The sequence below is a fragment of the Psammomys obesus genome, unplaced genomic scaffold, assembly GCF_907164565.1.
Source record: "Psammomys obesus unplaced genomic scaffold, mPsaObe1.curated_primary_1811, whole genome shotgun sequence".
Taxonomy (NCBI): Eukaryota; Metazoa; Chordata; class Mammalia; order Rodentia; family Muridae; genus Psammomys; species Psammomys obesus.
The window spans coordinates 2271799-2297670 of record NW_026585698.1 but is presented as its reverse complement, the minus strand read 5'-3'; the positions used below and the strand labels follow the sequence as shown (position 1 = coordinate 2297670).

At 45.6% G+C, this 25872-nt stretch overlaps 1 protein-coding gene and 1 pseudogene across 2 annotated transcripts in view; both read left to right on the top strand.

Annotated features, from left to right (window-relative positions):
• The window catches only part of Stox1 (storkhead box 1), a 43414-nt gene extending 19645 nt beyond the window's left edge, over positions 1–23769 (top strand). Inside the window, exons 3-5 of one of the 2 annotated variants that reach the window (XM_055598888.1) lie at positions 12298–12450; positions 15690–18027; positions 23382–23769. In XM_055598888.1, coding sequence (XP_055454863.1) covers positions 12298–12450; positions 15690–18027; positions 23382–23526 — 2636 coding nt within the window. In that variant the 3' untranslated portion in view covers positions 23527–23769. The remainder of the gene's footprint in view (positions 1–12297; positions 12451–15689; positions 18028–23381) is intronic. The other variant, XM_055598889.1, reaches the window with a different exon arrangement.
• A 424-nt stretch (positions 23770–24193) lies between these two features.
• On the top strand, positions 24194–24294 carry LOC129670498 (small nucleolar RNA SNORA70; annotated as a pseudogene).
• The last annotated feature ends 1578 nt before the right edge of the window (positions 24295–25872 follow it).

The following is a 25872-nucleotide window of genomic DNA, read 5'->3' as shown; positions in this document are numbered from 1 at the left end:
CAAAACCCAACGGTGCTTTCCAGATTGGACCACCATGCTGCAGATCCCAGGAGAGAATGTGGCCAACAGCTGGTGCTGCCCCACAGAAGCGAGAGGGAGCATGGGGCCAGGGAGCAGGGACAGGCCTCCTGTATTCTTTACTGTCCTGGGTGAGCACATGGAGCAGGCCAGGCGCTCTCTGCAAGACTGTTGGAGGACCTCGTGTGTGCACAGAGTCTGGTGGAAGAGGCAGCATCCTCTTCATCTCATGAGCAAAGGGCAGCCCTTCACAGCTCCTGTCACTGCAGATCCTAGGCCTCATTTCAGCAGCAGGTCTCGGCCCTACGCATTACCTACTTCCAAGCAAACCCATCTACAGAGACTTGTGGAGTCCGGGAGAATCCAGGCTCCTTCAGGAACCAGGCAACTACCTTTGACAAGGATTCCCTCACTCCTCACAGGTGGATTTATATCTATTTGCCTCTATTTCCTGGAGTAATAAATTGCCTCTCAAGGATGTAATTCTAGATACTCATTCCCCATAATTTCTACATGCAGCAAGGAAATTTCTTTCCAGAAGTTTCTTCTGTAAGTTTTAAGGTAGAGTTTCATCAGTACTTAAAAACTTGCAATACTAGTGGAAGGATCAGCTTTTCTGCCTCTCGTAGTGTTTGTTACTCAGCTTGGACATGAATAGCCTAGGACTTCTGTAGACAGCCAGCTGTGTGGCATTCCTGTGCGACAGCAGTGAAGGGGCTAATGAAGTATCTTATAATGTCAAACCCAGAGGCTCAAGTCAAGCTCTTGGCATACACTGCTTAAGGCAGAAACCATGAAGAGGCAACTCAAGTCATTGGTCCTTGAGCGGGGAGTTTCGGGTTAAAGAAGAATTTTCTTGTGGGATTTTAGAAAGCCCCAAAAATGACTTGTACAAACAGAGAGTCAATTTGCCTCCTATAACAAGAGGCTTAGAGGTAGCAGGCTGCCGTAAGTGCAGCTCAGCAGGGCTCCCCCAAATCCGTGCCTTCTTGTCTGCTCTCTGCTTCGCTTTTTTGAGTGGGTGCTTGTTTGACCTCCAATTTATTTTCTCCTGGTCATGAGGTAGCTGTATTTACCTAAGATCCAAGCAGGGAGGTGTGATAGCACATACCTGTAATTACAGCTTTCAGGAGGCAGAGGCAGGAAGATCAGGTTCAAGACCATCCTGGGTTACGAGAGCCCCTATCTGAAAAAAAAAAAAAAAAAAAATTCCAAGCAGGAAAAAAGAATGAAGGATGTAAGAGTCTTTCTAGATCTCCTTGGCCAAAGTCATGTCACATGTCTGCCAGTTCTAAGTGAATCTGGAGATGGAGTGAATCTAGATCTCTCTTGCATCCACATCCCGGAAGGACCGTGGTTGGTGGCTTGGGAATGTGTGAAATGGCTCAATGAAATACTGATCTGCAAAAGTCCATCTTTCAAAATCAAGGTACAGCTTGCCCAGCCTGACATCTTTTCCTTTCAGCTGAGAGGGCCATTGTCAGGATTGGTGTCTAGTCAAAAGGCTAGAACTGGAACTGGAAAAAGTCAGGGTTGAGCAAGAGATCTCATTTATGTACCTAAGTAATGTGTTATAGGGGGAAAAACCCTCAGGGTGCTAATGATGCTGTGGAACAAGGGCTGACCGGGTGCGATGGCTTCGTCTGGGAAGAAAGTGTAAAGATTGTATGTAGTCTTGCTGAAGAACTGACATGTGTCAGTCTTATTTCAGATCTGTCAAATGTTGGCCCAGTGAGTGCCTTTTGGGTGTTCTTTTGTTCAACGGTTGAGATCACTAATCAGTAAAGAGGGCACCAAGTAAATGAAGTGAAGGATGTGAGGCCATGGCTGCCTAACATATCCCAGGACTGCCCCTGCTTTCCCATGCTGCCTTTGGTACCCAAGACCCCACAGGGATGAGTCTGGTTCTTTTCTCATTCATGAGAGTCCTGTCCAAATGTTCTGAGCAGAGCATTCCAATGGGGTGCTGTGGCCCTCACATTGGTTATGATCGCCTCCGCCCACTGCTCCTCATTACACCCCAAGATCCCTCGGGGCAGGTACTGTGTCCTATTTGCTGTAGCTCCCAGACAACTGGCCTATAATAGATACTCAATAAATATCTGCTGGGTACGGGGTGGTCCGGACACCTGACGCTGCACCACCGCGGCTACTTCCTGCATCTCAAAGACGTACATGAAGGATGTAGCCCCAGCTCCTGGGATCTAGGAATATTCAGAGAGTCACACAGTGTTTGAATTAGCCTCAAATGGCAGTGTGAAAGACCTCCATGTAGGCTCCAAGCTTTTGGAGAGAGGCCTGGGATCACAGAATGCAGTGTAATGGAAGGAGGTCGCATCTGGCCATTGTCAGCTGGTTGTCTCCCGTGTGGTTACGATGGACTCAGACCACAGCTCCTTATGGCCAGGAGCTGTTCAGTCTGCCAGGCCGTCCTTTTTTTTATCATTATTACTCAGCTAGTCTATGTATATGAACTCTCTGTCTTCATGCACATCAGAAGGAGGAATCAGATCCCTCAGAGAGTTGTGAGTCACCACGTGGTTGTTGGGAATTGAACTCAGAACCTCTGGAAGAGCAACCAATGCTCTTAACCACTGAGCCATCTCTCCAGCTCCCTGCCAGGGCCATTCTTTACAGATGCCCTTTACTCAAGTCATTGAGATTCCAAGTGGCACGTTTTCAAATATTTGGCCATGGGACACTTTTTTTCTTCTCACTGTTATGGGAAGGGAGGGTACATGCCATGCCGCATGTTTAGAGGTGAGAGGATAACTTTGTAGAGGCTGCTCTCTGCTTCTAAAATTCTGGAAATGAAATTCAGCTCATCAGATACATCTGAACAGCAAATTCCTTTATCCACTGAACCATCTTTCTGGCCCAGGATCTTTTTTTTTTTTTCAGCCTGGTGGGTGTGGTGGTGCACACCTTTAATCCCAGCTCTTTGGAGCAGAAGCAGGACAACCTCTGAGCCAGCTTAGTCTACATAGTGAGTTCCAAAACATCCAGGGCTACACGGAGATCCTGTCTCAAAAAATTAACCTTTGAAAAAAAAATACATAATTTTATGTGCATTGGTGTGAGGGTGTCAGGAACTGGAGTTACAGAGAGTTGTGAGCTACCTTGTGGGTGCTGGGAATTGAACTTGGATCCTCTGGAAGAGCAGCAAGTGCTCTTAACTGCTCAGCCATCTCTCCTCCTTAACTTTTATTTTTACTTTATGCATATGGGCATTTTCCCTGCTGTGTATCTCTGTGCCATGGGCATACAGTGCATTTAGATGCCAGAAGAGGGCACGAGGTCCCTTGAAACTTTAGTTACAAATGGTTGTGAGCTGCCATGAAGGCGCTGGTCCTTTGTGCTTGATCCTTGCCAAGAAACAAAAACAAAAACAAAACAAATAAATCTAGGTCTTCTGGGAGAACCACCAAGGTAACTGCCGAGCCACCTCTCCAGCCCCAAGGACCTTTTTTCTGACAGAGAGCTTACTACATGGTGCTTGTTCTGCAGCACAGAGTTTGAAAAGTGCTGATCTAAGCCCCCCACACACAGGCAGGGGAACAGACCAGAGAAAAGCTGTAAGTCACACAGCAGACTCCGGGGCCACACAGCCGGCTCAGATGAGAGCCAGGAAATCCTGGTTGCAGTATTTCACCCTGTCCCCCAGTGGAACTCATTTTAAACATGAGGGCTAAGCAGATAGAAAAGACAGCATTTAATAAAAAGTTATATGGAACTTTTGTCATTATTCAAATAACAATTTGGCACTAGATTGTGCTCTGTAGTTATTACAATGATACCGTATTTTTAAAGTCACATTTATTTATTTCATGTGTTCATGTGTGTGTGTATATGTGTTGAGTGTCCATGTGCTACACAGCTTGACTATGAAGGGTCAGAGGACAACTTGTTGGCTCTCCTTCCACCATGTGGCTCTGAGAGATCAAATAGGTTGTCAGGTTTGGTGGCAACTACCATCACCTGCTGCGCCATCTCACTGACCCCAGCAATATTTTATATTCATCATCATGGCACACAGCAATGAAAGCTGGGTTAAATGAGAGCTGCCCTTTTCTGTGTGGCCTCCAAGGCCTTTTGGGAAAAATTGTCATCTCAAATCTGTCCCAGGTTTGACTAGAAAACCAGGTTATACACGTTTTTTTTTTTTTTTTTTAAATGTGGGAACTGGAGTCCTTTATAATTTAAAGAGTTTTATTATTTTATTTTTTAAAAGATTTTATTATGTATACAGTGTTCTACCTGCATGTACACATGTACACCAGAAGAGGGCACAAGATCTCATTACAGATGCTTGTGAGCCACCATGATGTTGCTGGGAATTGAACTCAGGACCTCTGGAAGAGCAGACAGTACTCTTAACCTCTGAGCCATCTCTCCAGCCCTACAGTTTTATTATTTTAATTGTTTGAATTTTTTAGATGTGTATTGTGTTTCCCCTCAGCAGCCAGAAGAGGGCGTGTGATCTTTAGGAACTGGAGCGCCAGATGGGTGTGAGCTGTCATGTAGATACTAGGAACTGAGCCTGGGTCTTCTAGAAGAACAGAAAGCACTCTTAACTGTTGAGCCCTCTCTACAGCCCAAATTTATAGCTCTCCCCCCCCCCCCCCCCCCGCCCCAGCTATTGATTGTCTCTATACCAGAGGTGCTGGGGAGAATGGTCTATCAAAGACACAGACGTCCTACCCCCTGGATCCTGTGGCTATGTTACCATGCATGGCAGAGGGACTTTACAGATATAACGGACTCTCCACTTGAGAGAGTCCTCTGTATTGCCGAGATGAGCCTTGTCTAATAAGAATTCTTAAAAACAAGAGAAATGTCTCCAATTGGTAGCAGAAGTAACACAAAGTGAAAACAAATCAAAGAGACTGGGGTTGTGAGGAGGGTTCACCGTGATGGATGAAGATGAAGGGGCAACGCCACAAGACCTGCAGGGTCCTTTGAATTTCAGAGAAAGTCTCATCTCAGAGTGCTATCGGTGATATAATGGACCGTAGCCACCAGCTTTATAATCATAAGGGAATTTTGCCCAAAACCTAAGTTTAAACTTCTCCAGCAGCTGTCTAGTTAAGAGACCAGGCTGAAAGCTAGACATGGTAGCACATATCAGGAAGATCAGGAGTTCTAGGCTAGCCTTGGCTACATAGCAAGTTTGAGGGCAGTGTGGCCTATGTAAGACCTGGTCTCAGGTTTTAAAAAGAGCCCAGGCCGACCAGCACTTTAATTATGGCTCTGGGACTCAGAGCAAGAGGAATAAAAACACTCAGGACTTCTGGTATCTAGAATGTGTGATGATAAATTCCCCCCCCCCCCCCCCCCAAGACAGGATTCCTCTTTGTAGCTTTGGCTGTCCTGGGAATTCACTCTGTAGACCAGGCTGGCCTCAAACTCACAAGAGACCTGCCTGCTTCTGCCTTCCTAGTATTGGGATTAAAGGCATGCACCACCCCTACCTGGAGTTAAATTTATTCTTAAAACCCCTAAGTCTGTGGGTACCCTCTGTCTTGCAGTACTTGGGATTCAATCCAGGGCCTTGAATGTTCTGCACATGCGCTGCCACTAAGTTATTGCCTGAGCCCTTAGAGTTTTTTGGTTTTGGATACAGGTCTGACTATGTAATTCAGTTTGACCTTGACCCCTGCCTCCTTGAATGCTTTAGCTCTCATACCAGGCTTGTAGTGTTTAAGGGCTAGCTGGTGCCAGCCTTGATGGTACATCAGCTAGCGCAGTCACCTTCTGAGAGCCAGCTTGTTTGAACTACAGCTCCTTTCCTCCCATCAGAGCTATCTCTGTGTCTCTACTGAAAATGAGGGTGATATGAAAAAGACAGGAGAGGAGAGGCCTGCAAAAAGTAAAAGGACGGTGGTCACGAGGGATGAGGCTAGAGCTCTAGAGGCACCCCCGAGGAGGGCTCTCTGTTCCTCCTCTGTATCTATGCCTTGTCTGACAACCAGGGTATCAGCCATCATTTGTCTAAGGCATCCAGCATCTATCACTCAAGTGACATTTGTTATTAGTACATATAACACTTGAAAAGGAGGAAGCTGCTGCCCCATATCCTGTACTCTGTGCTTGGAGCATCCCAAACTGCCTTTTCTCAGCTGGCAGCCAGATTGGCCAAGCAGTACCCAGGTTGGGCATGGGCATATAGGCAGCTGGTGCCCAGGCACTGTTGCCACAGTTACAGGCAACATCAGCCCCTGTAGAGATCCTCCAGCAGCCTGTGCAGGAGCTGGTTTAGCCGTGTTGGAGTCACTCTGGCCAGGGGACACTTTCGAGGCTTTGCTGTGAGGAGAAAGAGAAGGTTGATGGGTCCTGGGTGCCAGGGAGCCGTCAGGAATAACATATTGGGGCTAGGAAGGCCACTCAGTTGGTAGAACGCTTGCTTCCCATTGGTGAATTCTTGGGTGTGGTGGTCCACGCCTGTGATCCTAGCATTTGGGAGGCAGAAGGATCAGAAATTCAGAGTCATCCTTGGCTACATATCAAGATTGAAACCGGCCTGGGATGCAGGAAACCCTGTCCTCTCCCTACCCCTGAAGGGGTGGTGTTGAACTCTGATCCTCCCGCCTCTGCCTCCTAAGTGCTGGGATTAAAGGTGTGTGGCACCATTGCCTGGCAATCTTTTTTTGGTTACATTACTTTACTAGTTATGCCGCAATCCCAATGCACCATGTCAGAGCTGGCATCACCGGGGCTGTGAGGGAAATCAGTCCTGCAGGAACAGACTTGACATCTTGAGTTTTATGTTGAAGCAGTTCACACAGGAGCAGCGAGGCGCTTTATGAGGCATACTAAGAATGGGCTGGAACAATAATCAAGGAGGTGTCCCCTGCAGCTCCACCATGGAGCAGATCCATTGGAGCCTGGTTCCCTGGGTCCTGGTGCATTCCTGACTCTGGGTTTGAGTTTTTGAGAAACGTGTGCTGTCCTAGGCCCAGACCTCCCACAGCATGCACCCAGGAAGAGGTGCTGGAGAAAAGCAGGTGAATGGCACCAGCCACACTCTGCACCGCACGCCCCTTGTCCAGTGGAGTCCCTGTCAAACTTGAACTTCATAGCTAAGCCCTCGTGGATATAAGAAGCTAACTCCTGTACCGGTTCTACTGCAGCCTTTTCAGCCCATAGAAAGCCCAAACAACTCTGTCCCAGCTTAAAATACCTTCTGCTGCCACTGGGACATGGGGAGTTATAGCCAGAGAAGAGCAAGCAAGGGTGTGTGATGTCAACTTCGAAGGCTTCAGAATTGAGGCAGTCAAGAGCTGACTGTCATGGCTGGAACCTGTGATACATTCTGTCATCCATCATTGTGAACTTGGCTCTCCCTGGAGTGAATGTTTTTCCCTTTTCACTTGTTCATTTCTTTCTGGTAGCTTGCCTGATAGTTAAAACTTTAGTCTCAGGTGTTTCATTTTGTTTGTTGAGACTCGGTCTCATGTATCCCAGGCTTTCCTTGAACTTACTATGTAGCAGAGGATGACCTGGAACCTGATGCTGGCATGAATCATCCTGAACTTCCTGCATGTCAGGCAGGGTACACTCCTAACACTCAATTGCTCTTTCTGAAGCCACCAAGGCAAAGCACCCCCATAACCAGTGTCTACTGTGCTTTAGGAAGAACCTCCCTTCAAGGCGTGTGCCCAGCTGCCTTAGCTCTGTCTCTGCAGCCAGCTCTGAATCCTGACACTGTTTGGTTTGTGGATAAAAAGTGTTGTTCTCCCCCTGCCCCCTCCACTCGGCTGAAAGGGAGACAGAGAGAGGACTTGCTTTGTAAGACAGAAACCTTTCTTGATCTTATTTTCATCCTGATTTTTTTTTCCCCTGAACCTATTTGAAGTTATAACACAGCAGACATTTAAAGCTGTTATCTCCAATGAGAAGCATGTTGTTTCAAAAAGGCTGGTTTGGCCTTCTTTCTTTCTTTTTAAAACCACATCAGGATTAATTTTAAGGTTAAAACAATATGGTGGATGAAAGCACAGCTTGAAATCAGGAGCTCTTCTTGGGTTACTCTGAGCAAACACCCTCAGCTATTAAACCCGAGTGTATCTGTAGGTTGTTTTGTCTGCACTCTGCTGTCATCTCTAATGCATTTGGAAGAAGCCTTTCCCACCATGAGATTCAATACGAGGCCCCAAAGAGATTGTCTCGGATTTCCTGAATCCAGGTAATTAGCTGAGGTCCAGTGGCTCCGTTAAACTATGTGAAAGTCAATAATGCATGGATTCTTGGCAGACTGCCTAGCACTGTGTCATCTATCAGTACACCTGTGCAAGGTCTAAATGCTCTTAAGGGAGGTTTGTGTGTTAAACATGGAGATTAGGATGAGGGTTATGTAGAATTGACTGTCATGACAAATTCTTGTATGTACAACACAGAAAAGTTTGTATGTAAATGCTTTCCAAATGCTCAAGAACACTTTCTTCTGTTTTTCATATTTGCTAGCACAGTGTCTTGTGAACCGAAAAATTCAGGTTGTAATACCCCAGATTAAAACATAACAGGGTGGGCATTTGTGGCTCAGTTGTGTAGTTCCAGCAGTCCAGGGCCAGAGGCCAGAGGAATAGTGCAAGTCTGGATTTTCTTTTAAGGTCTTTGGTTCATTTTAAGTTAAGTAATAAAAAGTTTTATTAATCCCAGCATTCAGGAAGCAGAGACAGATAGATCTCTGAGTTCTTCGAGGCCAGCCTGGTCTACAGTGTGAGTTCCAGGACAGCCAGGGCTACACAGAGAAACCCTGTTTTGAAAAAAAAAAAAAAAAAAAAAGCAAAGTTTTAGATTTATTTATTTCATATGTATGAATATTTTGCTTCCGTGTGTATAAGGACATATGCACACCATGTAGGTGCCTGTGCTGGGAGAGGGAGTCTGATCCCCCGAGCCAGAGATAAGCATGGCTGTGAGCCTCTGGGGGGTGCTGGGAGTTGAACCTCTGAAAATACAGCTGGTGCTCTCAACCACTGAGCCATCTCTCCAGCCCCCGAATTTTAGGATTTTTAAATATTATTTTTGTGATGAGATCATGGGGATTTTGGTGAGGATTGCATTGATTCTTGTGTGGGTATTTTTCTTGATAGCTTGCACCTGAGGCTTATGGGGGGGGGGAACTTTCTGTCCTCACATAAAGAACCTTTGTTTTTCCTCTTTAATGAGATCCTTTCTTGCACTGGATCATTTTTGTTTACTTTTTTGAGGTCTATTTATCTTCACGTGTGTGAATGTTTTGCTTGCATGTGTATGTGTGTGCGCCATGTGAGTGCCTGGAGCCCACGGAGCTGGCGGCCTTGGATCCCCTGGAACTGGAGTTACAGGTGGTTGTGGGCCACAGTGTGGGTGCTGGGAACCAAACCCTGGTAACAAGTGTGTCACTCCAGCCCCCCTGTTAAGCCACTGTCACCCAACCTAAGAGCCAGTCAAACTTTCTCAGCCCCTCCCCCACTTCAATAGCTCTGGGGCTTGCCTGAGCCTAAAGCAGTTATTCTCACCCTTCCTGATGCTGTGACTCTTTAATAGAGTTCCTGCAGTTCCTCATGTTGTGGTGACCGACAACCATAAAATTACTTTTGAAGTGCTGGAGAGATGGCTCAGAGGTTAAAAACACTGGCTGCTCTTCCAGAGGTCCTTAGTTCAATACCTAGCAACCACATGGTGGCTCACAGCCATCTATAACGGGATCTGGTGCCCTCTTCTGTTATGCAGCCATACATGCAAACAGAACACTCATATGTATAAATAAATAAATCTTAAAAAAGAAACTTCCCAATCTCTATCTAGCTCTTGATTTACTGATTGTTGAAAATATGTCAGACACTTTGATGGTGTTTGTCTTTCAGCCTAACCACTTTTTTCTTTTCTGAGGCACCCAGGAGTGACCATGTAAACAGGGATGCTGTGGTGATGATTCCTGTCAGCTCACAGTCCCTTTTTAACCCAATGCTCTGTCAGCTCTGGGGTTAAAGGTCCCAAGCAGGCCTGCCCTTAACGGTGCTGTTCAGTTCCTCCTGAGTGAGTTCTGGAACTGTGGAACCTGATTGCATCCGAACACAGGCTCCTCAGCACAGAAAGTTCACCTTTCGTCCCAGAAACCAAAAAGAGTTTGGTAGCCAGTGAAGCAGGCCATTGCCAGAGCTTGGCAGCCCTCCCAGCACCTCTCAAGAGGGTTGGGGCTCACCTCACTTTCCCTGCTGCATGTGTCTTAGCAGCAGCAGTGAAGGGACCGTGCGGGAAAGCTCTCCTGACTTTGGCCAGTGGGCTGTATGTGCCTGGGGCAGCTGTGAATGGCCTCATCCCCACAAAGTCGGAAACTTACTGAAAACATGAGTTGTTTTTGTTGTTGTAACCCATGAGTGGGGGTGGGGGTCCTGAGCGTGAGAAGCTCGCAGATGACAGCTTTGTGCCGTTGTGTCAAAAGGTTGGACACACATGGTAGGAGCTTCTTCAGGACACTAAAGCAATTTCAAATGTTCTCAGTAGCATCTCTCATATGGAGGTATCTCTGTATAAGATAGTATATATCTGTATCTCATATAAATTCTTATCAAATCATACGTGGATTTTAAAGAGGAAATTGCTGTAGCTAGTGGTAGATTTGTTTTTGTTTTCATTATTTTACTTTAGAAAAGGTCTTGTGTAGCCAACCCCAGCCTTAAACTCACTATGTAGCAAAGGATGACTTTGAATTTATGATCCTCCATTCCTGACTTCTGGGATCATAAGTAGTGGTAGATTTTTTTTTCCTCATTAATCACTTCACAGCCTGATCACGACCTCCTCCCTCCTCTTCTCCCAGTCCTACCCTCACAGCCCCTCCTCCCATCCCTCCCTCCCCTTTTCTGTAGGTACCAACACACTCTGGCACATCACATTGTGGCAGAACTCGTACACCCTTTCCCACTGAGCCCACACAAGGCAGCCTAGCTAGGAGAAAAGGATCAAAGGCAGGCGACAGAGTCAGAGACAGCCCCTACTCCATTTATTAGAGGACCCACACGATGACCAAGTGGCACATCTGCTACTTATGTGTAGGGGGCCTAGGTCCAGCCCATGTTTGGTTGGTGGTTTGGTCTCTGTGAGCCCCCATGGGCCCAGCTAGCTTACTCTGTAGGTCTTCTTGTAGTGTTCTTGACCCTTCTGGTCCCCTCAACCTTCTTCCTACTTTTCCATCAGACTTCCTGAGCTCGACCTATTGTTTGGCTGTAGGTCTCTGCATGTTTCTGTCAGCTGCTGGGTGAAGCCTCCTAGGCTCCTGTCTGCAATCACAGCAGTGTTTCATTAATAATGTCATGGGTTAGCTCTCTCCCATGGGGTGGGTCTCAAGTTAAGCCAGTCTTTGGCCATTCCCTCAATCTCTCTGCTCTATCTTTATCCCTACACTTCTTGTAAACAGGACAAAATCTGGGTCGAAGATTTTTATGGGGGGGTTTAATGTTCCCCTCCCTCCACTGGAAGTTCCACCTGGTGACAGGAAGTGTGGACCTCAGTCTCCACACACAGCTAGGAGTCTCTACTTGGGTCTCCCCGATGGACTCCCGGGAGCTTCCCCAGATCAGTTTATTCTTGGTGTGAGGTGCCTTGAGATGAGCCTAAGGTCAAACCTAGGGAGATGAACATGCTAGGCAAGTGCCCTACCACTGAGCTGTATCAACTTTTGTTTGTGAGACTGAGTCTCAAGTAGCCCAGGCTGGCCTCAGTCTCACTATGTATTCAAGAGTGACCTCGAACTTCTGATTCTCCACCCTCCATGTCTCAAGGATTTAGGATTACAGGCATGTGCCACCATGCTCCTTATGCCATGCTGGGGGCTGAACCGAGGGTCTTGTAAATACTACATAAGCCCTTTACAGAGTTCCATCTGCAGCTCTGAGTGTTATCAACCATTCTGTTTGGTGCACTGACTCCAGACACAGGACTAGGTCATTCGCTGCCTGACACCTTGCTGTAAACTGTAGTGATAAGCATACTCCATCTACACCCGTGCTGCCAATGATGCTGGACTCTGTCCCAGGGCTTCCCGGCTGACAGGGAAGTGTGATTTTAAAAATGTGAGCTGCTGGACAGCATGTCTGACCCCTGACAACACATCAAGGAGAGACCATGACACAAAGCTTTGTCTTCTACAGCTCCTGCCATCAAACATGCTATGTTAACATGGTCTGAGCAGATCCGCCATCCAGTCGGTCTTTAAACGGTTCTTACACTAATTCTGAATGGTTCATGCTCTAGCAGATTCATCACCTGCTCTGATTTTGACCTCTAATTCAGGTGATGTCTTCCCAGTGCAAATGAGTCCCATAGCCCAGTGTCGGTTTGTGCCCTTGGCTGAAGTTCTTTGCTGTGCTATTGCTGATATGAATGCGGCTCAGGTGGCTGTAACACAGGAGTCTCTCTTGGAGCACTTGATGAAACATTACCCAGGTAACCAGTTTTCACCACTTGTATTCATTTGAATGTGTTTGGTTTATATTTATAATCAGTCTTAACATATAAGGGTATGGTATCTTTCTGTTTCTTGTTCCTCCTCCTTCTCCTCTTCCTTCTTCCTTCTATAGAATCTTTTGTCACATTACTGTTGTGTTACCCAGCTCAGTGGCACAGGCATACAGTCTCAGTTACTGGCTGGGCTGAGCAGGACTGAAAGTTCAAGGCCTGCCTTGGAAGCTTAGTAAGACCCTGTCTCAAGAAGTAAAAAGGGGTTTGGAGATATAGCTCAGTGGTAGAATGTTTGCCTAGTATGCGGAAAGCTTGGGTCTCCACCATCAGTACAGAAAAAAAAATTTTTTTTAAATACACTGTCAGGTGTAGTGGAAGTTTTGGTTTCTTTAAATACTCATGTTCTTTAAAAACATGTTAAAAACATGTTTTTGTTTTAATCCCGGATATATGGGGCTGCTTTAGTTTGTTCACAGCTGTCAACTATGGTTATCTTGTGCTCTGACAGGAGCATGATCTTTGCCAGCTGCAGATAGTTAATTCTGAGGACTCTGAGAGGGTATAAATACCAGAGCCAGAAGAAGAAAGGTTTGGAGGACACAAGGAAGAAGAAAGAGGCTGCTATTCCGCCCTGCTACCCCTGATTGTACTGATGCAGTTTGACTAGAAGTTGGAGGTATCCTGAAATGACGATTAGATTTGCCCCAAGGAACTACATTGATAACCAGCAGGAGGTAGTAAAGAGACATACTCTGCCCCTTTCTCCTCTAACCTTCCTTCTCTTCTACCTAGTGTTGGGGGGTTGGAAGGTATTAGGATGAATAAGGGTTGAAAGGAAGGAAGAGGTATAAGAACCCAAATAAAATAGATTTAAAAATATGCCATATAGTCAGGAAAAGCCCAACATGGTATGTGTGTGTGTGAATGTCAGGGGCTGCTCAAGCATGTCACAGTACATGGTAGAGGTCAGAGGACAATTTGCAGGAAGGATCAGTCTGTCATCATGTGGGCTTTAGGGATTGAACCCAGATTCTTGGGCTTAGCAGTAGGTACCCTAGAGTGCTGAGCCAACACCAGCCCAGCACCAACATTCCATAAAGGTATTTCTTTTACTTTTAGGATGACTGTTTTCATATGTAAATGCATGTTAATCAGATTCTGTAATGAGGGATGGAAAGGAAAATTCATCTCCCCCACCTCCCATTTTTCCATGGTCGTTTCCCAGAGAGGGAACCGCTAATACTTGCAGCAGCTCTTAGTCTCCTTCACAAGCTGCTGTTTATTTTACCTTTTATGATGTAAGTGAGCTCATTCTGTACATACTCTACATAGTTCTCAGACTTATTTTAAATTTCCATGTTTGTTCATCAAGAATACTTTCTCAAGGTGTAGGGTTGTTTTTTTTTTGTTGTTGTTGTTGTTGGTTTGTGTGGTTTTTTTGTTTGTTTTTTGGGTTTTTTGTTTTGCTTTGTTTCAGTGCTGGAGATCAAACCTAGGCAATTGTTTTCCTACTGAATCTTCAAATTTTAAGTTGATTTATGTCCAGTAATATTCAGATTTTTGGTTTTTGTGTTTAACCACTAGCCAGAAACCACATCAAGGGGTGCTCAGGGCTCACTGTGGTTTGCTCATCAATGGAAGTGGCTTCCCTAGCCTATGACAATCAGCACAAAAAGGCATGAGGCCGCTGAGCACATACTCTGCAATAGGATGACATAGCCGTTCCTCCCCCGGATCTTATTGCCGACGCTGTGCTCACAAATCTATGCTCCATTAGTGCCATCAATGCGAGGACACTCAGAGGAAGACTCTCACTTCCAGGCTGTCACTCCTGCCCCGACCCATGCAGTCGGGAAGACGGTGCTGGCGAGCCTAATCCTGAAGGGGAGTGCATGCCGTAGGTAAATGAAGAAGTTCAGGAGACTCCTTTCTTCATGAACACTACATTCCAAACAGCACTTGGCCTCATCTTTCACATGCTAAGGAGAACCCTTAGCAAGCTGCAAAGCAGCAAACAACAAAAAGGCTCAACGCCATGTATTGTGACCATTTTCCAAGGCACTATAGCTCCCAGCGAAGACCTGGACAAATCTACTAATATCATGGGAGGAGCCACGTGGCTCATTGCACGTGAATGAGATACCAGGTTTCTGACTCTCGGAACTGGAAAAGGACACTGACCTAGCTGGAAAGGCTTCGTTGGGCAGGCTAATTGCTGCCTGTGCAGAAATGACTGCCTATCTAAAGGTGCGGTCATTTGTAGATGAAGGGTTGTCAGAAGGCTCCATGCTGCCCGGAGCTGGATCAGAGATCAGGGCATTCAGGTCTGCCGAAAAAGACCTCAAGAAGGCCCATGGCCAGAGCTCTTTCCCCGTGTAAAAGCATGTAAGCTAGATGGCCATGAGAGACTGAGTCTTGCAAACTTTCCAAATATGTGCAAAGTCAAAAATTCTAGAAAGAGAAAACTCGATGAGACTTTTAAAGATTATAAATCCACTAAAGAAGGCCAGTCAAGACTTAGAGACCTCCAAGTGGAAGAAGCTGTTAGCAAACCACTGATGAGGGGGCAAGGAATTAGTGCTGAGGGCAGAGAAGCACCCAAAGACGCATTTGGCATTACTGATGAGGACATCAACCCAATCTACGCCCAAGTTGCTAGGCAGAGTCAACCATGTGAAGGTGACTCATGTCCATGCGTTGCTCACACTGATAAGGACAAGCTTCAAGAGTTAGAAAACAAAACAAACAAAAAAACAAACCATTAGCCTAGTCATATGCCTTTATAGGGACCAAATTATATAGTATTTTGGAGCTTAATTACACATAATCTTTGTATTGTTTCATAGTTCAGGCTGGCCTAATTTTCAGTATATAGCCCACAGTGATTCTCCTGTGTCTGCCTCCTGAGTGCTGGGGTTACAGAGATGAGGCACTGTAATCAGCTCTAATTTAAAAAAAAGTGTGTGTGTGTTTGTGTGTGTGTGTGTGTGTCCAGGCACATATGTGTCTCAGCACAGGTGTGGAAATTAGAGGACAGCTCTTGGTAGTTGTTCTTTCCTGACGCTTTGTAGGACTGAGCATCAGACTCAGGCCTGCATACAAGCACCCTAACCTCTTGAGCCATCTGACCAGTTACCATTTTCATTGCTTGTATGGCAAACAACCAGCTCCAAGTTTGTTAATCAAATCTGTGGTCATTCTGAACTTTTCTGATTTTTTTTAAGGTATTTCTGTCCCACCCTCAGACATTCTCTACAGCACACTGGGGGCTCTGATTCAACAGAGGAAGATTTACCACACTGGGGAGGGCTACTTCATAGTTACACCAAATACCTACTTTATTACAAATGCATCCAGGAGGGGAAACAAGAGAGCCCCCCCGTCAGATGAAGGGCGCTCGGTGCCCATTCCGGTGACCTATCTGGTGAGCATGGATCGCTGTGCAGAGCTGGCCCAGGAGAATGAGATCCCAGTTTCTCACTGTCCATCGTGTCAGTGTTTCCTTGATACAAGCATGCAGGACTCGAAGGACCCCCCGACCGCCGCAGAAGTGACTGAAAAACACCAGGGAGGTCTTGAGGAAGCCACAAGCTTGACTAAGAACCAGGTAGTTTCAGCATCTGAAGACACCCACATCTGTGTGAGCCCCAAACCGTCACCATACACCAAAGACAAAGGTAAAAAGTTTGGTTTTGGTTTCCTGTGGCGCAGCTTATCTAGAAAAGAGAAGCCTAAAACTGAGTATGGAAGTTTCTCTGCACAGTTCCCACCCGAGGAGTGGCCTGTGCGAGATGAAGACAGCGTCAATAGCATCCCCCGAGACGTGGAACATGCAATAATCAAGAGAATTAATCCTGTGCTGACTGTTGACAACCTAATCAAACACACCGTCCTGATGCAAAAATATGAAGAATGGAAAAAATACAATAGCCAGGGCACTTCCACTGATGTACTGACAACTAGCCAAAGACATTCCTCAGAAGAGGGAATTTGGAAAAGGCAGGGCCAGTCTGCTAAGCCCCACTGGCAAGGTTGTTCTCATAGGGATAGGCGCAGAGCATGGAGCCAGGGAAGAGAGCTTGAGCCAGGAAGCACTGGACTGGAAAAGCACCCCAAGGTCCCTGCAGCCCAGCCTGCTCCCAAACTGAAAAGCCCCAGGGAGGAAGCTCATCAGTTGCATGCTGGGAATCCAGCTGGGCTAGGCCCCCACTTGATTTATAAAAAGCAGATCAATAATCCTTTCCAGGGCATGTATCTCCGAGGAAACCCAGTATCCAAAGGGCACAATGCTCAGAAGACCCGTGTTCTGAAACCTAGTTCCAGTCAGCCAGAGGAAAAGCCCTTCTGGAGGGCAGGCTCTTCAGATCCTTCAGGAGCCTTTGATGGTGAACCACAACCCGCATATTCGGAGCAATGCCATGATAAACTGGAAGCAGAATCCATGCATTCGACCAAGGCTCCCATCCATCCTGTCAGTGATGACTGCAGAGGTGGTCCAGTAAATTACCCTCCATGTGTCATTTTGCCAAGCCTCCCTTGCCACTGTTCCTTCAGGGAAAGTATGTTGAGAGGTGGTGTGTATGATGAAGAAAACAAAGTCATCCCTGAAGTCTTAAGGAAAAGTTATTCTGACTGTGACGTGTTCTTGGGAACCAAAGAAATGCAGCAGGTCCTGCCTGCACAGAGTCCAGAGCCCTCTGCTTATACAGCAGTGGATAAGACAGTATACCAATTCCAAAACCTTGGCCTCTTAGATTGCTCACTCGGTGCACACCATTTGAGGACACATGAAAGACAAGATGGTGACTCAGAAAAACTAACGAGGAAGGCATTTGTCCAAGAGGCAGAGATTATGGATATAGAAAATGAGGGGCTTTCTGACAGTGAGCAGGATGAGGTGGCCTTGACTCAGAGACATGCTGGGTCAGATGACGGGGCCTGCAGCTCGTTGTATCTAGAGGATAGTGACTCCTCTGAGACTGACGGCTTCTGTCACACACTGCCTGGACACATTCAGTACTCCTCTGCACGTGGAGGCAGATGGAATCATTTGGGAATACCATTGGTGACTGGGAGATCCCTAACTGAGTGTGATGGCAAAAACGATACCTCTGAGCCCCTGGCGCCTGAAAGGAATCCCAGCTATAAGGCTGTTGGCTTGTTTTCAAATGTGGGGGAAGGCCCAAACCCTGATCTCACTGATAGCCCTGGGGTATATCCAGGGACTCCCTTTGGTTTGAACTGTGAAGAAGAGCCCACTGTTGTCCAAGTCCAGGCCCCAGCAACTGCTGGTGGAAGCTTACTTGAGTGCTCTGCTGCAAGAAAAACCAATTGCAGAGCTGAGATCCTACAAGAGTCACCTGACGACATGGGAAAGAGTCCAACTGGCTGGAGACAGGGCCCTCCAGACTGTGACATGAAAGAGCATTTCACAGACAAGTTACAACTTTGCAACACCTCACATGTGCCAGTGTTGGCTCAGGAGCCACAGCGAGAGCACAGTCACCTGGAAGGGACAGAGTATTACAGCATGGCAGGAGACAGCGGGATTGATTCCCCGAGGTAAGAGTCACAGGGGCAATACGTTAGCTACTCCTGAGGAGTTAGTAGATTCTGGGTATGTGGAGCTTCCTAGAAAGACTCCTGGGAAAAAGCAGTGTAACAATTCCAACAGCCTTGGGGGAATGAATGAATTGTATCAAGTTGTGTTGTTTTTATTCTTTAGGAATTTCAGATAATTTTTAAAGGATTTATCTTATTTGTAAGTTTATGGGTGTTTTGCCCAAATATGTATTTGTGTGTTCATCGTGTGCATGTCTGGTGCCCACTGAGGTGAGAGAGGGCATCAGACCCCCTGGAATTGAAGTCATGGATGGTTGTGAATCACCATATGTGTGCTGAAAGCTGAACTCAGGTCCTCTGTAAGAGCAATTAGTGCTCTTAACTGCTGAGCCATCCCTCTCCAGCCCCACACAATGCATTTTGATGCTCTTCCTCCTCTCCTTTCTACCTATCCAACTTTTGTTGTGTTTGTTGTTTGAGACAGGGTCTCTCTGTGTAGCCCTGGCTATTCTGAATCTGTGTAGACCAGGTTGGTGTCAAACTTAGAGAGATCCACCTGTTACTGCCTCCCAAGTTCTGGGATTGAAGATGTGTTCACGCCTCCCACCCAAATTTTAAGTTTCTTCTTCCTTCTCCTCCTTTCCCCACCATCATGTTAGTCTGTGTTGCCCAACTACTGTAGGGAGTGGGGTGTGACCTGGGGAGGACTTCACATCATTGAAGCAAACTGACTCTATATAGAGTTCCTTTTTAATAAGAACCAAATTTTCACTGGAAATTTTTTTTTTGAGGGGATGGGGAGACAGGGTTTCTCTGTGTAGCCTTGACTGTCCTGAACTCACTCTGTAGACTAGGCTGGCCTCAAACTCAGAGATCTTCCTGCCTCTGCTTCCCCAGTACTGGGATTACTGGCGTGTGCCACCACGCCTGGCTGGAAATTATTTCTAAAACTAGAAGAGAACTACTAAAACCAGAGCACTTTCAGAGCAGAGGTTTTCTCATCTCTCCCTGGATCCATCCATGCTGGAAAGGATGTGGCAGCTCCTCACTCCTCAGCTTGTTTAGACAGCACCATTCACATGGTGAACACAATGTGACCTTCATTAGGGTGTGGCCCAGCGTCTGATTCCAGTACTGCATGGACGGGACGAGGAAGCCAAACTCTAATTCTGCACGTGAGAGGTGGAAACAGGAGTTCAAAAGCATTCTTGGCTACATAGCATGTTCAAAGCCAGCCTGGGTTCAAACCCCGGTCCCCACAAAAACTAAATATTAAAAAAATGTTTAGAAACACTTGGTGTGTTAGAGGTCAACTTGAAGGAGTTAGTTCTCTCCCTCCACTGTGTAGGTCCTGGGGATAGAACTCAGGTTATCAAGCTTGGCAGCAATGTCTACCCAATGAGCTTTCTTACCATTCCCCCCAAAGTATTTTTAAAACTCTGTAATAATCCTACTGCTCTTTTTTTTCTCCCTCCCCCCTCCCCAAAGTTTTTAAGACAGGGTTTCTCTGTTCTGGAACTTGCTCTGTAGACCAGGCTGGTCTCAAACTCTGAGATTTGCCTGCTTCTGCATCCTGAATACTGGGATTAAAGGCATGTGCCATGACACTCAGCACAAATAACAAAATTTTAACAAAATTGCTAAGGACTGGAGAGATGGCTCAGTGGTTAAGAGCACTTCCAAAGCTCTTCTAGAGGATCCAGGTTCAATTCCCACCACCTACACGGTGTCTCACAATTGTCTATAATTGTATCCCCATGGGATCTTGTGCCCTCCTTTGTAATGCTACAAAAATACCCTCCCACAGATATAGGTAAGTCTTTTAACAGGAAATCATTTATAGCCATGTGTCATTTTTCATCCAATTTATCATGGATTATCCTGCAACTGATACATTCACAGCTATTTTGGGGTTTGTTTTGTATTTTTTCACATTTAAAATTTATGTAAATTGAGCATGTGCATAATATAACATGCGTGCATGTCTCCTTTGGAGGCCAGAAGGTGGCTTTTCCCCTGGGCCAGGAGTTACAGGCAATAAAGCCACCCAGTGAGGGTGCTGGAAACAGAACTCTAGTCCTGTGCCAGAGCTAGACCAGGCTAGCCTCTAACTTGTGACTTTCCTGCCTTACTCTCCCAGGGTTTTGAGGGGTGATGGCATGGGGTGAGGTGCTGCTCAGATTTTTGAGACAGTCTTTTTATGCACTAAAGCTGCCTTGAACTCAGATCCTTCTATGCTGCTCAGAGCATGACAATTAATGATGTCTCCTAGGAGACACACTTGTGAGAGATTATCTAAATTAGGTTAATTGAAATAGGAAAGCCCATGCCAGCTGTGGGCAGCACCATCCCACAGGCTGGGCTCCTGGACTGAATGAATTAAAAAAAAAAAGAGAGAGAGCAATCAGTTGAGCACTGTTTCCTGACTATCACAAGAATGCACTATCAGCAGCTGCCTCAAGCCCTTGCTGCTGTGATGGCTTCCTCCTTTGATGGCCTCTGACACGGCTAACTCTCTCCCCTGTTGTTTTCCTTCAGGTTGTTTTTGTTTTGTCACAGCAACATGACACGTAACTAACACAGCCCTCTCAGAGACTTCAGGCATGGACTTGTCTCAAAACTTTTCATTTCTGTTCTTTTGTTTGCTTATTGAGACAGAGTCTCATTATGTAGCTCAGTCTGTCCTGGAACTCACCCTGTAGACCAGGCTGACTTCCAACTCATGTAGATCCTCTTGCTTCTGCTTCCAATGTGCTGGAATTAAGGTGTGAGCCACAGTACCTGGCTATTTTTGTTTGGTTGGTTTTTCAAGACAGGGTTTCTCTATGTAGCCTTGGCTGTCCTGGACTCACTTGGTAGATGAGACTGGCCTCGAACTCAGAGTTATGCCTGCCTCTGCCTCCAAGTGCTGGCTTACATGCATGTGCCACAGTGCCCCCGTGCCCCCGTCATACCTGACGGTTTTTATCTTTTTTTTTTTTTTTTTTTTAAGATTTATTCATTTATTATGTATACAATGCTCTGTCTGCATGTACACATGCCAGAAGAGGGCACCAGACCTCATTATAGATGGCTGTGAGCCACCATGTGGTAGCTGGGAATTGAACTCATGACCTCTGGAAGAGGAGCCAGTGCTCTTAACCTCTGAGCCACCTCTCCAACCCTATTTTCATCTTTTAAAAAGGTTGTTTTTTCTAGTTTCCTCTTTAATTGATGAAAAAGTATAAGTATAGGTTCTTTGCCTGCATGTCTGTCTGCGCACATCCTGTGTGCCTGGTGCCCACAGGGCCAGAAGACACCACCAGTTATCAATAGTTGGGAGCGGTCATGTGGGTGCTGGGAACCAAAATCAGGTTCTCTGCAAGAGGTGCCAGTGCCGGGGGGGGGGGGGTTGTTTGCTTTTTGTTTTTTTGAATTTTTTTGGCTTTTGGCTTTTGGGTTTTCAAGACAGGGTTTCTCTGTTAGGCCCTGGCTGTCCTGGAACTCACTCTGTAGACCAGGTGCCTTTGAACTTGGAGATCCTCCTGCCTCTGCTACCTCCTGCCAGCTGGAACCACTGCTTATTAACAGCTGAACCATTTATCCCATCCCTTCTCAGCACGTGGAGAAGGGGAGAGGGCACAGGGCACGTACCCCTTTCACAGGGCTTGCCTAAGACCATCAGAATACACAGATAGTTACATTATGATTTGTAACAGTAGCAAACAGTTATAAAGTAGCAATGAAAATAGTTTTAAGGTCAGGGGTCGCCACAACATGAGGAATCTTATTAAAGGCTCACTGCATTAGGAAGGCTGAGAACCACTGCTCTAGCCACAAGTTTTTTTTTTTTTCAATTATTTTGCATTGTGTTTCTATGTGTGTAGACATATGTGTGTGTTCATGCTACTTTGGAGGAGTCATGTTCTCTCCTTCCACCTAGCGGTGGGGTCCATCCTGTCTCTGCCCCTGCCCTGTGCTTACAGGCTTCTGACGAGTTCTCCTGTCCTCCCTTCCCATCTCACCCTAAGAGCACTGCTGTTTTTTTTTTTTTTGTTTGTTTGTTTGTTTTTTGTTGTTGTTGTTTTGTTTTGTTTTAAATCTGGGTTCTGGATATCAAACTCAGATCATTTGCACAACACACATTTTAAATGCTTAGCTGTCTTGTTGGTCCAACTTCTTCTGGTTTAAGATTTATATATTTATAATCTATTTTATTTTCCAAGACAGGGTTTCTGTGTGTAGTCCTGGCTGTCCTGGGGACTCATGAGCACACAGAGATCTGCCTGCCCTGTCTCCTGAGTTCTGGGAGTGTCGCCACACCCAGCTTATTTGTAATTTTAATTGTGTATATTATGCATGTGTCTGTTCGGGGATGAGTACATGAGCGCAGGTTTCCTCAGAGACCAGAGGCCCGAGGCCTCCAATCCCTGGAGATGAAGTTACAGGTATCTGTGTGCCACCTGACATGGACACTTGGAACTGAATTCAGGTCATCTGCATGGCCAGAGAGCCATTTCTCCGGTCCCAAGTTTAGTTTTTAAAATGTATTATAATATGGTTTTCTTGAGAGGCTTGTAATTATTACAGATATTTAGAAGGAGAAGGAAAAAGCATTTGAACATCAACTCTAGGCTGTGCTTCTTATGTTTAGTGACAGGGCCAGATGAGTGAGACATAGTTGGTACCTTATTTGAAGAGGACTACAAACAAACTTAACATGGACAAGCTGAACGGAAGAACACAGCATAGATTCTTCATAATATGACTTCATAACTGTCACAGTTCATAAGAGTGATGCGTGGGCTAGGGAGATACTCAAGGCTAGAGTACTTGCCTAGCATGCCCAAGTTCAACCCCTAATACCACAAAAACGGGCAAACAAAGAACCCAAAACCAACCATCAGACTACTGGTACAGCTAAGGTGGTAGCTCGGTGGTAGGGTCCACACTTAACAAACGTGCTGGAGCAAGACAATTGTGCTTAGCTCTTAGCAAACAGGACAAGGACATTAGCAATATGAAAAGTAAAAGAGCGGATTTGTCCTTCCTATGACTTTGAAAAATTAAGAAGCTATACAAGACACAGTGATTCCATTAGGGAGATAGTTGATGCTAGCTAGCGTGTACGTGAGAACTGATATTCAGAAAGCACAAGCTCCTTCGAAAGCACCTGTCAAGCAACTGCAGTACTACTGTGTAGCTAGCTTTTCACACAAAAAGGGGCCAGATTTTTGGAAGGTGAGTCACCTTAGATTTGCTAAGTATGTCTTAGTACTAGTATGGCTTCAAACTAACAAATGAAACTACAGTTCCTTGAGTGGCAGTCCAAGCCCTTTTGAAGACAGTAATCCTGTCCTTTTAAACATTTTTAGGACGCAGAGCCTGGTGTCTAGTAATTCAGCCATTTTGGATGGATTTAAAAGAAGACAGAATTTTCTGCAGAACCATGAAAACATGAAGAGCCAAACACTCACATCCAATTCCTTGCTCCAAGTAACCCCAGTTATAAATGTCTAATTTTTTAAAAAAAAGAGCAAAAAAATTTTTTTGAGGAGTGGTCTTGCACTGTGGTTCAGGCTGGCCCAGATCTCAAAAGCAGTCCTCTGCCTTTGCCTCCAGAGTGCTGGGATTACTGGCCCAAGCCACCATGTGAGGATTAAATTTTAGCTGACTTCGGGAACTGAGCGCATATGCTATTATTAACCTCACCATACTGCATTCTGATGCCTTTTTCCCCTTTTACCATTTTAAGCCAGTTTTTAGTGCCTTTTACCAGAAATTGGTTGTAGTTTTCAATAAAATAAACATTAAATCATTGGTCCGTTTCTAATTAAGTGTCACTAACTTTAATTTTCCTTGACCAGTTTTTCCAGAGCATACTGCTGACCTACTACCCAGTAGCCGTTCTCATTAACCACAGGAATATGGGATTCCCCGGTTAAGGACTGCACACAGAACCTAGAAAACAAGCATGTGCTATTAGGGCTGCACAGGGAGAACCAATGTCCTGTGTTGCTTGTTTTCCAGAAGAACCCTCCCCTGGCCCACTGGTGCCCAGGATTCCTTTTCTTTTCAACCTGCCGGTGTGTAAACAAATGGCCCCAAGTGGGATTGACTGGGGATGCCTAAAACTCCTGTGTCAGTAGACTTGGGGTTCCTCCTTGAATTTCGGGTTCTCTAAAGAGGACAGTGACTAATGTGCAGTGACTACAAACAGCAGCCATCATGGAAATTTACGTAACCTGTTGCTTGTATGTTTTGCTTTAAGGGACATTTGAGACAGTTTTCTGGTGAATGTTCATGCTTTTCGTTTTACGTTGTCCCCAGACTAAGGCCAGGCAGATATGTGGTGGGTCATGTGCCTTTGGGAAGCCATAGAGCACAACGGCTGGAGTTGTATAGGTCATCATGTTCATTCAGAGCTGCAGAACATGGAACACGTGACTGGGCCCTGCAGCTTCAGTACCCGCAGCCACCACATCTCAAAGAAGGCCTCACTAAGTTAAATTCAGATGAACGTGAAGACACGGTGGCCGAGAAGCAACACATCCCCATTGGCTGCGGTATTAAATACATCCCAGCTGTGGTCCCCTGGACAAGTGGCAGGCCTGGTGCTTGTGAGGGCCTCCTCTGTGTGGAACCCACTACCCCATCAGTTTTCTTCTGCCATGTTTACTAATAATCTCACATCCATTCTTAAAAGAAAAAAAAACAACTCCCCCAAGTGAAAAATGGACAGCTGTCTACTGTTTTTTGTCTGTGGTAGTAAGGCATTCTGTTTGATCTGTAGAGAACTTGCAATGTTATTAAAGATTCTAGTTTCAAAAGGCATTATAGGAAAGAATGTGCTGCCAAATTGGGTGCATATCAAGGATTGTGTTGAAGAGAAAACATGGTGGAAATAAATGGAAAAAAGGCTATTTCCTCAGAAAACATTTTTTTTAAAGTTAAGCTCAGATCTGTTGTAAAAGATGGTTATATATAATAGTGTACTTAATAGGAACCAAATTATTTACTGATAGTAAGTTTGTTAATCCATGATGGAGAGTGTAGCAGGTATGTGACCTGAGGCAGGGGGTGATAATGTCTAAAGCCAGTTTGTCTTACTGGACTACAGCCAAGTGAACTGAAGAAATTGAAAACTGGAAAGAAATTTGAGGGAGGTAAGGGTGTAGCTCAAATGCTGGCATGCTTACCTAACATGCATGAGGTCCTGGGTTTAAGCCCCAGAATGGATGAAGTGGGTGTGGAGACAGGAGGTCTAGAGGTTCAAGGTCATCCTTTGCTCTGCCAAGTTTGAGGCCAGCCTGGATTGTGTGAGGTTCTGTCTCAGTAGGAAGGAAAGAGGAAGACCATAGATCTGTCAAGGTTTCTCTGAAGCTTTGGCTGTGGGCTTTGGCACTGGTGCTGCAATTATACCTCAACTTTCCATTTTTCTTAGTGGTGCTGATGGCAAATGTCACTGTTGAAATAGCTTCTTTAATGTCATTAAGACACAGTAAGTAGATTTGTAACAAGTAATTTTAAAACAATTTTTCCATTGCCAACATATCTGGATAGTGCCATGATGGAGGTGACAGAGACTTGAAAATATATACATTTACCATCCCAAACTCAATGAGCTATCATTGTATAGTGCATCAAGGAAATTTATTCAAAAACCGTTAAATGCATTGAGTCTGTCACCAAGACTAAATTTCATAAGGAACAAAGGATTAAATCACCCCCAATCCCAGTTTTGTTTTGTTCTGTTTTTTTAAGTGTTTGACTTTGACTTCATGGACATTTGCTTTTGGGAGGTAAGATGGCTGAGTTGAGGCCAGATACGAAAAGGTTTTATGATTTTTGACATTAAGTGATATA